Source organism: Myodes glareolus, chromosome 18 (assembly GCF_982192425.1).
Source record: "Myodes glareolus chromosome 18, mMyoGla1.1, whole genome shotgun sequence".
Taxonomy (NCBI): Eukaryota; Metazoa; Chordata; class Mammalia; order Rodentia; family Cricetidae; genus Myodes; species Myodes glareolus.
The window spans coordinates 67,728,217-67,743,621 of record NC_142043.1 but is presented as its reverse complement, the minus strand read 5'-3'; the positions used below and the strand labels follow the sequence as shown (position 1 = coordinate 67,743,621).

Genomic DNA, 15,405 nt, shown 5'->3' with positions numbered 1-15,405 from the left:
CCACCGGTGCCATCTCTGCCAGAGTTACTTGTCCCACGAGTCACACGATTTAGCCCAACCACAGGCAGGCTGGGAAATGCAGGTAAGTGCCAACAAGTTGCCAAGTGCTGAAGCTGCAGGTTTGTCGTCACAGTCCTCTGCTGCACGTGTGCATGCTCTGTAGCCATGCACTCCACGGGGCTTACATTGGGTCAAGATGACTACTTAAGTCTCTTCATCACGTGAGCCCAGACAAGGAACCCAGGTCTTCAGGCGTGTCTATTGATCCATCTCACCCACCCCAGAACTTTAAAATGGAAGAAAAAAATCAAAAGATGCTCAGAGGCCTGGAGTCCCTGAGGAGTCCCACTCTCTGGGGTAAGAGAGGGAAGGTCCAGAACCTTAAGGGAGGGGCCAGGAGACAAAGGGACCTGTGGATGCACTGCCTACACCGAGACATCTACAACCTCCCCAGCGGCTGGCTGTCAAAAGCACGTTCTGCATCTAGTTTGGTCTGTTTCACAGATGTAGGGGCATGTCTGAGGCAGGAGGATTGTAAGCACAGGCTACACCAGAGTCCCTAGTCCTAGTTTCTTTCAGTGGCTGTGAGGAGACACCCTGAAGAAGAGCATCTTACAGAAGAACAGGTTGTGCTTACCTCAGAATTCCAGGTTATTGTCCATTGTGGAGGGCGGGGGGCGAGGCGGGACCCAAAGCTGACCTCCCACGAGTCAAGAGCGGAGATGGGGATGCATGTGTGCCCTGCTCAGCAAACTCTCTCTCCTCCATGCAGTCTAAAGCCAGGTCCAAACTAGGGAATGTTACTACCCAACTGCAGACTGCATCTTCTCGTGTCCAGCGAGGCCATCTGGACCATCCCCTCCCCACAGCTGTACACACACACACACACATGCGCGCACGCACACACACACACACACACACACACACACGCCTGCCTGATCTAAACAATACTTCACTGAGACGGTACCCAGGTAGTTCTAGGTTGTGCCGTGTGGACAATCAGAGCTAACCATCACACCTTGTCTTAAACAGAACACGGAGCTCAGGGTGCATGACGTGACTGGGGTACACAGGTGACTGCTCCCCCACTTTCTCAAGAGCTGAGGGGTCAGAAAGGAGAAGCTCCCGGAACTCCTACCCTCATGTGACAGGCTTCAGTGCTATTCCTGTGTGTGATGGGGCATGGGTGGTCCGGGCAGCCCGGTCTCCACAGCCAGGGCACAGCACCACCCCTGCAGCACCCTCCTCGGCCTCCTGATGCTAACCCATCCCCTTCCACTGCTCCCTCACACCATAAAGGCCTCTGCTGGTCTCAGCCAGCCTACCAAGGAAGTGGAAGAATGGTCTAATTTGCATACTCAGGCTCCTCCCTGCCCTTTATTAGGGGCACAGTTGCCATAGCAACTGTCCCTGAAGCCTCTTCCCTGCACTGTTCCTCTCCTTTCCAACGAGCAAGAATTCTATATGTTCAATCAGCTCTGTGTTCAGAACTTGCCTCGATCTTAAGGGTGAAGAAACTAGACCAGAAGAGAAAGTGACTTGCCCAGGGACACACAGCAAAGTGAGTGCCAGAGCTGGAACCCAGGTCTTCTGACAGGCAAGGTGCCTGTCACCCTGGGAGGGCACGGGGCAGGGTGCTGCTGTCCCACGCTTCCCCCAGCTCCCCAAACCCACCCTTAGGACCCTTAGGAGGAAGACCTATCCCCAGAATGCCCTAAAACATACCCATTTCCTGTCCCTTGACCCCATGACTGATTTTTCCACGCTGGACCCCAGCACAGTTGCCAGGTGAGCAGTGCGTTTTGGGCGAATGGACTTCAGAGTAGGGGGCACCAAAGCCAGCATCTGAGAAGTCGTTTGGGGGACAGGAGCATCCGGTTTTAGGCAGCCCCATCAGGAAGTTGCCTACCTGGACTCGGTAAGACCACCCCTCACCACACTGCCAGAGACGACAGCCCCCGGGCAGCACACGCCTTCCTGGAAGCTGAGTTTTATTTAACTTTTTATTATGGAAAATTTCCAACATCTGTGGAAGAAGCGTGGCAGGAACTCCCACGTGCCCACTCCCAACTCAAGGATCGCCAGTTCGGACACAGCATATCTGTTCTCTCCTGGGCGGGCTGGAAAATCAGAAGCAAGCCTGTGAGGGAAGCGGGGAGAAGTGGCTGGGGGAAGCCTTGGGATGGGCTAGGGCAGGGAGTTCCCAGGGAAACTCAGGGTGTTCTGGAGGCAGTGGCACCCAGAAGGCAGGGAGGGCCTTGCCTGGCCAAGGAAGCCAAGCCCTGGTCCCGCCCCAGCCCCGCCTCTCCTTGTTTCCTTTCCCCTTCTTTCCCCCTTCACTTGCAATAAAAACATAATTATGGGCTTTGTAAGAAAAAAAGGCAAATTATGGTGACATGCTTTAATTATGAGCCAGCAATGGCGGGCTGAGTTCCACGGGCAGGGCCTCAGAGGTTACCTAAAAATAAAGAAAGAAGGCTCATTAGATGTTAATTGCTACTTTTGCCAGCTGAAGTGAGATCCTGGCGCGTGTGCTTTTCAGCACACAGAGCTGTCTGGGGAACAGGCCCGGTGATGCTCGAAGGACCAGGGCGGTGCAGGGAGGCTGAGGGAAGCCGGAGAAACACCCGAGTCTACCATGGACGCTCAGAGGACATCTGGACTCGGGGTGGGAGGAGAAAAGTGTGGGACCCTCATGAGACTATTACAAAGGGGCTCAGGTCTTTCCTATGGATTCCTTCAGGTTGAGTCCCTCCTGGGGGCTTCCGTGGCAGGACTGAGGGCAGAGGTGGTCAAGGGACAGCTGGCACAGTGCTAATTAGTGTCCCCTCTGTCCTAGCTCTGGGCCCCAGGCCCTCTTGCCTCCAATTCCAGAGGCTGAGAAGCTGCTGGGAGGTCAGACTTCAGGCATTTAGCAGAGCCAGCCCTGGAGCAGGAAGGACCCAGGACTCAGGCTGGGCATTCCACAGCGGTCTCACCTGGTGCAAGAGGAATGGGAAGGTACCACGTGTCTGTTCCTCTCACCTGGCAGTTCTCGGCCCTGGTCCAAGCAGGAGGGGCTGTCTCATCTGTGAACCATAGGCAAGCTTGTGGGTGGGCACTGCTGGTCCCTCCGGCTTCATATACCCCGAGGCCTGGTTCACAACAAACCCATAGTACCTCAGCCATCCTGGGCAGCTGCTCTAGGCTGGTGCCTATCTGTGCCTATAGTGTGTCTCAGCTGTGCTGTGCAAGCAAGGATAGAAAGGGTACTAGGGGTATAGTCCCCCCACTTAACTCCAGGGGAATGTTCCAGGCCCTACAGGGATTCCATCTTCCTGTCTTTCAAGAACTCTTTCTTACTGAAATGTAAAATTCTGGGCATCTGTGGCACCTGTCCACGTGGCTGGGGCATGAGGTGGGGTGCAGACCTATCCACGTGGCTGGAGTGTGGGGTGGGGTACAGACCTGTTATTCCAGCTACTCCAGAGACTGGGGAGACAGAAATGAGAGTTCAGTGTAGAGCCAATGTAGAGAAAGCTGTCTCAGAACAGCTGAGGTGGGCGGAGCTGAGGTGGGCGGAGCTCAGCTGTAGAGCGTTTGCCTAACGTGCAAAAGGCCTAAGATATCATCCCCAGAGCAATAAGAAATGATAATAAAATTTAAGTATACTATCGGATGGGAGCTGCCAGCTGGCCCAGGAAGAGCTTCCCCTCACCTTCTCAGAGCAGGTCTCACCAGCATTTCCATCTGCTTCCCTGACGGCGTCTCCCAGGCAGTTGAACACAGGACCCTCCCACTTCCCCATAGAGCTGGGCAGCCTGACCTGCAGGTCACTCCTGCTAGCCTCAGGTCCATGGGCCCCCAGTTTTCTGTGCCCACACTCTGGGTTTAGGGGTTCGGAATGCATGCAGCCCACGGCTTCCCTACTAACACTGTGTGGCTGTCACCACTTCAGGAATCAACCTATCAGAGTTTAGTCTGGCTTCCCAAGAATGACTCCCAGGCAAGTGAGTTTCCTTGGCCTGTGCCTGCTCACAGGGTTGGGGGAAAGACTGAGGACTGACCTTGGCTCCTCCCACCATCCCCTCCTGACTGTGAGAGGAACAGAGTCCCCACCAGGTGCTGATACCATTGTAGAACAAGGGTGAGGTTACCACACATGGGCATGGGCCCAGCTGGCATTGTAGCTCTGGGCCAGACCTTCTACCTACCCAGCCTTGAGACTCAGAGCTGAGAGGCAAGGTGCCCAGGCAGGGACGCTGTAGGAGTCCCCCAGAAGATGCCTTTCTTCCTTCGAATCCAATCCTTTCCCCCATATGCCTGCTTACTCGAAAGCTTCCAGAAATCACCTGTAATTCGACAATCTAGGTTTGCCTGACTAAGCCTCATGCTAGCCCAGCGCTGGGCAGAATCTGAGAGGCCTTGGAGCCATCCTAGCAGACAGTCAGAGGGAGACAGCCCTTCTGGCTCTTCCCTTCACTGGCAGGTGCAGGGTGCCACACACAGGCCTGGTGATGAGAGGGAGAGGCTGAACACAGCTGGCCCCAAGAATAAGGGCTGGCTCATGGGGCTGGAGCCTCAACTGGTGCACCCCACGGTGATCTCATCTGCATATCTCACACTGGTCCCTGCTGCCTCCCTACCCAGGGACCCTGTGTCCCTTGGGCTATGACACATCACATCCCTGTCATCTAGCTATAGGGTGAGAGAGTTGGGGAAGGGGCAGTGCCAAGAACTCAGGGGTGAGTCCCATTGCCAGCTGTGGCCTCATTGTGCCTCATTGTGCCACCAACTCTCTGATTTTCTCCTGGCAGAGCCCAGCCTCTGAGTCGTGCCCCCGCCTACCTCCCAGCCTGTCAAGGGAGTCACCAGCCAACAGCACACACTTGTACATCTGCCAACAACACACATTTGCACACCTGCCAACAGCACACACTTGCACACCTGCCAACAGCACACACTTGCACACCTGCCAACAGCATACACGTGCACACCTGCCAACAGCACACACACAGCAGCCAGACCCGTACACACAACAAAGATGTGTGCAGAGAAGTTGGAGACATCCAGAACAGACAGATATACAGACCCGCAGAGTCACACCCCTGCAGCACCATGTACCAAGACATGGTTCCCGGGTACCTTAGCACTTGGGAGATAGGAAAGTCAGGCTAGATCTGGGGACCACTGCTTGAACCAAATTCTGTAAGGGACACCGTTATATGGAGGAAGCAGGGGCCAGGAGAAATGTTAACAGTAGAATAATCCCCTAGGTACTTAAATCTTTAGAGATTTCTTTGTTTGCTTGTTTTTTGAGACAAGGTTTTTCTATAGTTTTGGGGCCTGTCCTGGAACTCGTTCTGTAGACCACGCTAGCCTTGAACTCACAGAGATTTGCCTGTCTCTGCCTCCTGAGTGTTGGGATTAAAGACATGCACCACTATCGTCCGGCTGAAATTTCTTATTTTCAATTATATGTGTATGTGTGTAGATTATGTGCATGGGTGGATGCAGTACCCAAGAACTCCACGAGAGGGCAGCAGAGCCACTAAAACATGGAGCTATGCCTGATGTGAATGCTGGGAACCAAACTTGGGTCTTCTGCAAGACACCTGTATCCACCAAGCCATCCCTCCAGCCACAATAGGTGCTGGAATATTCAGAGTCCTGCTCACTTTATTGGGATACCAACCATCCAGATCTAAAACCACCACTGAGCCTTCCCCCACCCCCTGCCAGCAGCCTTCTGAATTTCGCTGCCCTTCTGCCCCCTGGCCACCTGTTGTGGCTGAGCATGGGGCCCTCAGTGGACACACAGGCCAGGTGCAAAACCATGTGTTTATCTTTATTAGAAATGTTCTCAGTATAAAAACAGTCATGCTACACATCGGGAACCATCACCAAACACCCAGGCACTGAATCCGTGTCGTCGGCAGGAGGGGCAAGGCGGGCAGGCGGGCAGGACACACAGCAGACGGGTAGGGTGGGCGAGCAGGCTGCAGGCCACAGGGACACACAGAGGCCACCAGGAGGACGCAGCACTTTGCAACACACTCGAGATTAGTTTTTGTTTGGGCTTTTTTTGTGTTTCGATCCCCTCCCCCCCTTTTTTTCTCTTTTGCAACATGAAAGAGTTGGTGGATGGAGCAAAGGGAACAAAGGCTGGAAGAGAGTAAGGCTGACGGGACAGAAAAGCAAATGCATGAGAAATGACATGGGGTGGGGGTGGGGCAACTCAAGGAAGCAGAAGGCATGGCACAGGGCAGATGGCCGAGGAAGGGCAGGAGCAGAAAAAGCCCAAACAGACAACACATGCAGAGTGAAGTACGGAAGAGAAACACAAAGACGGGGTAAGAACCAACCAGGGTCACCAACAGGACGGACGGAGGCAGAAGGAGGAGAAAAAGCCAGGACTGGGATCTCGAGACCAAGCCCCTGTGCTCTGGGGCTGGGCCCCAGCCTCTCAGCGTCCTCTGGCTGCCCACCACGGCTTGCCCAGCAGTGATGGTCGGGGATTCTACTGTCCTCAGCACCAAGCCACATTCGTGGATGCCCATGGGGCAGGCAGGACATCAGCAGGGCCCTCAGGAACGGCCCTGGCCCGATGCACCATCCTCAGAGGTTGTGACTCTTCGACCTGCTTGGCTCAGCCCAGCTAGATTGCATGGTTGGTGTAGGTGACATAGGTCTGTTTGGTTGCCAGTGCTGGAGAGAGAGCAGAGTCAGGCGTCAACACTGCCTCTTCCAAGGCCTCTGTCCCTAGAGGTACTACCCCATGAAACTCCACCAGGCTTCCAGCCCGGGGTACCCCAGCTGGGTCCTGGACACACCTGCTCCAAAGCTGCCTCTCTTGCCAGCCCCAACCCCAGGTTCCACACAGGATTCCCCCGGCACAACTTTGCTCAGGTGAGCATGCCTCGTCCCCACAACGTCACTCAGATGTGACCCCGTCTTTGAGCACCTCCCCACTATAGACCACTATCATCTCCTAACTCTATCGTGCCTCAAAATAGTTTTTTGGATGCATGATATAATTATAGAATCTTAAAACATTCGCCAAGGGAAATCTTCCAAGGGTTCAGCCCCAGACATTTGGGAAGAGAAAGCACTCAGTGTGTTAGAGTGGTGGCCTGGAGTGGTGTGGGACTGAGAGGAATCCGTGGCCATCGGGGGCCCTGCTCTGAGAGGAATCTGTGGCCATCAGGGGCCCTGCTCTGAGAGGAATCCGTGGCCATCGGGGGCCCTGCTCTGAGAGGAATCCGTGGCCATCAGGGGCCCTGCTCTGAGAGGAATCCGTGGCCATCGGGGGCCCTGCTCTGAGAGGAATTGGTGGCCATCAGGGGCCTTGCTCTGAGAGGAATCAGTGGCCATCAGGGGCCCTGCTCTGAGAGGAATTGGTGGCCATCAGGGGCCCTGCTCTGAGAGGAATTGGTGGCCATCGGGGGCCCTGCTCTGAGAGGAATCAGTGGCCATCAGGGGCCCTGCTCTGAGAGGAATCAGTGGCCATCGGGGGCCCTGCTCTGAGAAGAATCGGTGGCCATCAGGGGGCCCTGCTTGGCAAGCAGCTGAGACAAGCAGTGGACTCACAACCACCTCTGCCCAAGCAAGACACAGTCCCTGATCCTGGAGACCTGGAGCACCCATCCTGCCCAAGCCTAGTGGCCTGTTCCCTCAGTCTGGAGGCCGTGGACCAGGCATTCTCTGCTTTGGGCACTCTGGCCCTCACTCATGAACTCCATCCCAGTTGAGACTGACGTGGCACCTCTGAGGTCCTCCCACTTCCTGGCCACAGCACCCTTAAGGATCCTGCCCTAGGATCCCAGCCAGATGATGGCGTCAGCTCTCGGAGTCATGTGACTCTCCCCTACCCTACCAGGGTACAGACCTTTTGGCCTTCCAGTAAGACCAAGGGAAGGTTGCCTCTATGATCAGAGGCACAAGGAGGCTGGCCACATGCTTGGTTGGTCCTGCCTTGAGATGTTTGGGGGCCTCCATCAGCGGCAGTGACAGGGTGCTTGGGGTGAGGGTGGAGAGGGTTTGGATGGGAAAATGCTCTCCTCATCTTGGAGTTGCCGTGTTTCCCTTGGGACTCTTTCACCTCTGAAAGGGAGGAACACCCATGGGGGTGGGCCAGGGACACGTGACCCAGAAGAGAGGGGACAGGACAGGGCAGCACCAAGGTCCAAGGCTGCCTCCCTGATCCTTGTTACACTGGGCACATGGCTGCCAAGTTAAGGATGCCTCCCAGCCTCTCTTGCAGGTGAGCAGGCTCCGTGGTAAATCTTGTTAATGAAATCCAAGGGAGGATGGTGTCCTAGTTAGGGTCACTTGACACAGCCTACAGTCATTTGAAGGAGCCTCAGTTGGGACATTACCCAGACCAGACTGGCCCGTGGCCATGTGTGTGAGGAATTGTCCTAATGATGGATGCAGAGGGGCCAGCCCGCCATGGCCACACGATCTTCAGGCAGGCAGGTCTGAGCTGTATAAAAAAGCTAGAAAGCACAAGCCAGAGAACAAGGCAGTAAGTAGCCTCTAGCCTCCCTCCATGGTTTCTGCTTCAACTCCTGCCCTGTGTTCCTGCCTTAGCTCAATGATGACTACAACCTTTAGGATGGCATACACCCTTCCCCCACCGGCCCCAAGTTGCTGATGGTCATGGTGTCTATCACAGCGATGAGGGGCCAGGTAGGATGATGGTGTGCAGCTTCCACCACAGTCTGAGCAACACAGTGGCTCCCCCTGCACGCCTGCCCTCTCTTTTCTGTTTCATGAGGAAAGCAAACACTGGAGATAGCCAGTTTTCAATTCTTGGGGGCCAAAAGAGCAACGAGATGGAAGGAACCTGGGCCCATACCCACTCCTGCCCACCCGTCTTCTTAGACACTAGCGAGAGATAAATATCTGCCTGATTCGAGCCTCTTGGTTCTTTTTCTGGGACCTCAGGATGTACCAAGACCAGAGTTCAGTTCAGTTAAAGAAACAATGTTCTCCTGTCCAGGAGAAGGGGACAAGAGACCTGAAGTGGTGGGGGGGCGCCCTATCTGAAGAAGTATCCAACAGAAGCCGGGTGCAATGGAAGGAAGCATGTCCTAACATTCAGGGAAAGGTAAGAACAGCGGTATGCAAAGCAACCCTGAATCTCTCCAGGGAGCTGGATAACCAAGAGAACTGCAGGCTAATGGGGCAGAGCTGGGAGACACCCTGGCCCTGAGATGGACTGGGAAAGCTCAGGAGAAGAAGCTGGGATGCAGGACGGCGGCTGTGCTGGATGAGAAGCATGCAGAATTTCACTCTAGTAGAAGAGAGCTTCCTCCTTCCTGGGTAACCCTAGGTGGCTCCCTCCTTTTTCTGCTGAGCCTCAGTTTCCCTTCCTATAGTTATAAGGAGCAAGCAAGAATTATTCTTCCAAAGGACTGCTAAAACTTTCAACACTTCCCCCGTCTAAACCATTGCCCCAGCAAAGCCACAGTGCATGGTCCTTCTTGCAGTCCCAGCTCCCATGAACCAGCTCCCCAGACTCCCTCATCCCCTGTGCAAATGGATAAAAACTTTCCCAGCTGCAAGATCCTCCAGCGGCTCAGGGCCTGAGATAGAAACCTCAGCAGTGGTGGGAGCTGACCCCTGCAGGGAATGCATGCCTAGGGCCCTGCTGCATCGGAAGCTGTTAAGGGGATAAGAAAAAAGTACGTGACAAGGCCATCTGGGTCCCACTAACCAGAGCTGTCTGTTTCCTCTAAACTACCTGAATCACTGACTCCAGAGCTTGCAGAATGGGGTCTCGGCCCCCAGCTGCAAACCAGGGGGCCCCAGGCCTTTGTCAAAGTCTGTCTCATCACCTGGGAAATGGGAACAGCAAGTTGGCTAGCAGTAGGCACACAGTAAAATTCAGCCAGCAGGGAGGGGACCTCCTCAGCAAGAGCCATATAGCCTGCTAACAAATCAACCCTCCCCAGGCAGGAGCAGTGGCTCTCTCTGCCTGCAAACCAGGGGACAAAAACACAGCAGCTGGCACTCAGGTCAGGGACAGACGAAACCCTCAGCTCTGAGATGCTGGACAGAAAGGGGCCGTGGCAGCAAGGCCAGGGTGGGTACTTGGCGCTGCAGAAGTGCCCTCTTTGTGAGAGAAGGCACGAAGGTGTGGCACAGCCCTCCCAAGGGTTCTCAGTCACCAGCCAACCATATGGCAATTTGCGAGACAGCTTGAGGCACAAGGCTAACAACCACCGCTTGTTGCCCTGTGATTCTGCGCCAATCTGCCTGCAATCAGGGTTCTAAATTATTTATTCTGTTGTTTGTTTAAAGATATGTGGCCTGAACTTGACAGGGTGAAAAATGTCCCTGCTCCATGGACGTGACACATCCCCACTCCTCCCTCTCACACCCCCTCATCTGGGCTATCCCTGGAATTGATCACTCTGCAGCCCTGTCACAATGAGAGAGACAGGGGACAGAAGGAGCTGCCTCCTCTGGCCCTAGCTGCAGGGGGTGCTGGCCCCTCCCTTGAAGGAGTGGGGGTTGTGGACTTAGCTTCCCCCCACCTGCCACACTTCCTTTTGTGACTTTGTGATGGACTTGTGCAGGGCAGAGGGACAATGCCAGTGTGGCCATTAGAACGCTGCAAAGACCCTCACCCTGTGGTTCCTTCTGATGGCTGAGTGTAACAGTGCCTGTCACCCTCCTGAGTTACAGCACTGATACATGCTGCTCTTGATAGACGGCATGCGTGTGAATGCATGCGTGTGTGTGTGTGTGTGTGTGTGTGTGTGTGTGTGTGTGTGTGTGAGAATGCCTGTCCATTTGTGTGCGGAGCTGTGTGCAAAGCTGCTTCTGCTCTGCTGCACAGGTCCTTGAAGGGATAGGGCTGGACTGGGCAAATGTCCATAGGAAGGAGCCAGGAGTCTCCATGCTCAGGCCAGAAATACAAATGTAACTGCATGGATTGGGGAGGGGGGCACCCTGCTCCTTCCCATCTTAAGCCGGAACATGAAGGAAGGGCCAGGATCAGAGGCAAGGGTCACATGGTTCTATAGGAGGAGACGGCGCAAGAATAGGGAAGTATGTTGCAGGGAAGCTGCTAACACAGGGTGGGGGACACATCAGAAACCTGGTATATTGCCCCACACAGAGGATGGGGACCCCAGAGACAGGGAAGTCATAGCACAGGGGAAGACACCATGTTGAGGCCAGCCTCATCTTCCTCTGGGGATCAAGGCCAGGTCAAGCTTGACCCTGTTGCCACCAACTGGCTCTGTATGTGGCCTTCAGCTCAGGACCCTCTCAACTGGGACTTCCTACAAGCCCCTGGGGGCAATGTTCCGTGGGGACATTAGTCGAAGTCCTCGTTCACCTGTCCCAGGATGGCCATGTTCTCGGGTACCCGTCTTTCAGACTCCACTAGAGACAAAACCAAAGACTCCTTCTGGGTCACTCTAGGAACTGGGCCTCTGTGGCAGCCCCTCCCTCAAAGGGACTGAGAGAGGGAACAGGGTTATGGTAGGGTCTCAGCACCCTGCAGGAACTAGGTGAGCTGGCACAGAAGGATGTGGCCGCCCACAAGGAGCCTCTAAAGTTCTCTGAAGCCACCAGGAAGGGCTAGACAGGACAACTGTGCTCACCCCCCACCCGCTGTCTCCTAATGGCCACCTGAGAGCAGGTAGCCATGAGGCCTGTAGCTGCCTGAGCAAGAAGGGGGTGGGGGTGGGGCCTGGGAGACACAGGGAAGAGGCCATACACTCACCTGGGGCCTCCAGGTTCTCACACAGCTCTGACTTGGCTTCCCCATTGGGCCTGAAGTTGCCCTTCTGCGTGAACTTGTTGGACATGGTGGCTGCGGTGACCACAGCTTTGAGGCTGCGCTTGCGCTTGGGCACGTTCTGCTCCGGGTGGAAGAGGATGATGTAGACTTTGGGCATGTAGAGCATTCCCAGGGACACAGAGGCGCTCAGACTCACGGAGACCGTCAGCGTGGTGGTCTGGATGTACAGCTGTGGGGGGCCGCAGGTGGGGGGGGTCAGTTCCGCCTTTCCGGGCCAAGACTCCGCCCACCTGACCCTGACCCCGCCCTGCTCCAGCTTCACCGCCCCACTCAGTTCCGCCCTGCTCTGCTCAGCTGCCTTGCATCCTAGAGGGCCCTGACCTGTTCAGCACTGTTCCGGGGAATGGATACAGCTGGGATAGGCCCACACTGCACCTGACGGCTTCGGCCGAAGGAATCATCGTCTAGAGCCGGGACTTCAGAATTCCCGGGACTCACATCCTAGCATGTGAACTTGGACAGGTCAGCCCTTGTGCCTCTTTCCTCGTGTACAGCACAGGCCTGAAAACTATAGTACCTACCCCACAGGGCTGTGGCAAGGGCAAGGTTAACAATGCGCAGGGTGTGGGGAGCATGTCTGTCTGGGATAGAGTGGTGGAGGCCTGTGGGACACCCCCATATCCAACCTGGAGAATTGGGGACCAGAGCTGACCTTCATAGCAACAGTCCCTGCACAGGGCTGCTGTGGGTGACAGGAGCACCCGCTAGTCCCTCGGAATGGCTCCCAGCAGCCCCCCATCCAGTGACTAGCCACCATGTGCCGCCCATGTGGAACAGGCCCTGGCAGGGGACCCACGACACCCAGCGGAAGACGGCTGTGGCGGCAGTACTGCCAAAGCTCATTTCATGCTCGCTCGCCAGCACTAACGGTGACAGATGTTTAGCAAAATGAAAGCCCATTAATCTGGGTGTCGGATAATCCATTCTTCAATGGCGGAAGCCCTCCAAACAGAGCCCGGCAATTGCCACAGCCCCGCCCAGGTTCTCTCCTGCCTCCTCCTTTCTGGCAGGTGATCCAGGCCCTGGCTGCCCCTCTCAGCTCAGCTGGGGCCCCAGATGCTGGCATAGAGGGGACGGGAAATGCCCCTGAGCCTGGGTTCCGGCTCCAGAGTGCAGCTGACATTCCTTTCTTCCAGGAAGACTGCCAGGACTCCCAGATGTGCAGCTTGCACAAGTCACCGCTAGCCCTGCGGTGCAGGACACAAGCCCACCCTTCTCTCTGAAGCCGTGGGGCTCCTGAGGAGTAGGGGCCGTCTGTTCTGCCATCTGTCCTGGCCCACAGTGAGATGCTGGGCAGGCCTGCTCCCCTCTTTGGGCTTATGGCCCCCACAGGCAAAGTAGGCAGCATTTTGGACTATGTAATATGTGCCCGGAGCCCTGTGTGTGCCTTTGCCCCATCTATAAGAGGCACCTAGTGCTGAACACAGTCATTGTTTCTGGGTTATTTCCCTTTCCGGCCCAGGAGTCTCCCTGAAGACACAAAGAGGTCCGGAGTGGCTCAGACTAGAGTTAAAGTCGCGGAAGATCTGCTCTCTAGCTCCCTGGGGTCCCTAGCCACCTCCAGGTAAAGGAATGGCGCCCACCAGGACTCTCCCCTTGCCCCAGGACTCAGATTCCCCCCCAACCCTGGCTCTGGTCTCTGGCTTCAGCACCACTGGGGTCCCCTGTGTACAGGCATATGTGGCTACCAGGAGCAGGTGGCTGGTGATCCCTCCTAGAGAAGCCACGGGTCCTCTAGAGCTCAGGTGATGCCTGAGTCGGGGGAAGAAGTGTGGGAGGGAGCCAGTCCTTAGGGTGTTCTTAAAGGCAGCAGAGTGAGGGACAACCTGCAGAGTGACCTCACCACCTAACCATCTCCCAGCCTTGGGACCCATGCCACCATCCTGTTACCAGGCAGGCAGCCCGCCAATACTGCAGCTTCTTTGTGGAGTTCTCTCTGAAGTCCTGCCAGCCACAGCCACGGGCCCCCAGTGGTGAACAGGGTTTGATGGGAGACAAAGCACAGATAACAGGACTTGGATGTGTGAGCCACAGTCCTCTGTCTCTGTGCCAGGGCTCTGAGAGGCCCGGGGGGGGGGGGGGGGGGAGAACGGACGGACTGAGAAGCTCCGCCCACTTTGGGCCGTCCCTCAGGCTGATCCAGTGGGGACTGGAACCTCCTGTATCCTGGCAGACTCTCCAGCCACACCCAGTCCCAGTCCAAGGTTGGCTGAGCAGTGACCTTACACGAAATAGAGTGGCCACTATAGATGGTACACCCTATCTCACATCCGTTAATCCCTGGGAGTCCTGGCTAAGGCAAAAGAGCCATCACTGGCTCACTAGAGCAGCCTGAACCCAGGGGAGCCATGCACTCCTGCTAACACCTGCACACATGTACCTGAACTCACACACACACCTTACACTCCTTCCCTGCTGCTGGATGTACAAGCATGTAGGCGAAGGAGTTCCCCCAGCACAAGCATATACACAGAGACATTCAGACAGCTGCACGGCCACCTCTATGCAACCCTCAGCACCTGCCCCTGTGTGCACACACCTTCACCATACAGGCAGCTGTGAACCCCTCAGCACACACCAGCACCTGCTCCTGTGTGCACATACTCACCATACAGGCAGCTGTGAACCCCTCAGCACACACCAGCACCTGCCCCTGTGTGCACACACCATACAGGCAGCTGTGAACCCCTCAGCTCACACCAGCACCTGCCCCTGTGTGCACACACTCACCATACAGGCAGCTGTGGATCCTCAGCTCACACCAGCACCTGCCCCCTGTGTTCACACACCTTCCCCATGCAGACAGCTGTAAATCCCGCAGCTCACACCAGCACCTGACCCTGTGTTCACACACTCACCATACAGGCAGCTGTGAACCCCACAGCTCACACCAGCACCTGCCCCCTGTGTTCACACACCTTCCCCATGCAGACAGCTGTGAACCCCACAGCTCACACCAGCACCTGACCCTGTGTTCACACACCTTCCCCATGCAGACAGCTGTGAACCCCACAGCTCACACCAGCACCTGACCCTGTGTTCACACACCTTCCCCATGCAGACAGCTGTGGATCCTCAGCTCACACCAGCACCTGACCCTGTGTTCACACACTCACCATACAGGCAGCTGTGAACCCCACAGCTCACACCAGCACCTGCCCCCTGTGTTCACACACCTTCCCCATGCAGACAGCTGTGAACCCCACAGCTCACACCAGCACCTGCCCCCTGTGTTCACACACCTTCCCCATGCAGACAGCTGTGAACCCTGCAGCTCACATCATGCCTTCATGACCGTTAGTGGTCCTGTGTACCTCAGACATAGCTCATCTACTGCTGAGCAGGCACACATCAGAAGGCCATGCTTACATTTGTTCTCTCTCTCTCTCTCTCTCTCTCTCTCTCTCTCTCTCTCTCCCCCCCCATACTCATTTCATGGCTCCTAATGTAGCCTGATCCCATCCCAGCTTGCACCGGGGTATCCCATAGCTCTGGCTTGTCAGAACTTCACACCATGGCTGCAGAAGCTTCTATGGAGACTGGTGTACCAAGTGCAAGGACTTCAAACTCGGTCTCTCCACTCTGACTCCATCTGGAGGCTAGGA

The 15,405-nt window shown here is 55.8% G+C and overlaps 1 protein-coding gene across 2 annotated transcripts in view; it reads right to left on the bottom strand.

Moving 5' to 3' along the window:
* Positions 1 to 5,806: 5,806 nt before the first annotated feature.
* Positions 5,807 to 15,405, bottom strand: part of Grm4 (glutamate metabotropic receptor 4) — a 74,154-nt gene continuing 64,555 nt past the window's right edge. For both annotated transcript variants that reach the window (XM_087898399.1, XM_087898400.1), the window contains 2 exons: positions 11,723 to 11,969; positions 5,807 to 6,687 (listed from right to left, as the gene is read on the bottom strand). In XM_087898399.1, the coding sequence (XP_087754525.1) occupies positions 6,638 to 6,687; positions 11,723 to 11,969 (297 nt within the window). In that variant the 3' untranslated portion in view covers positions 5,807 to 6,637. The remainder of the gene's footprint in view (positions 6,688 to 11,722; positions 11,970 to 15,405) is intronic.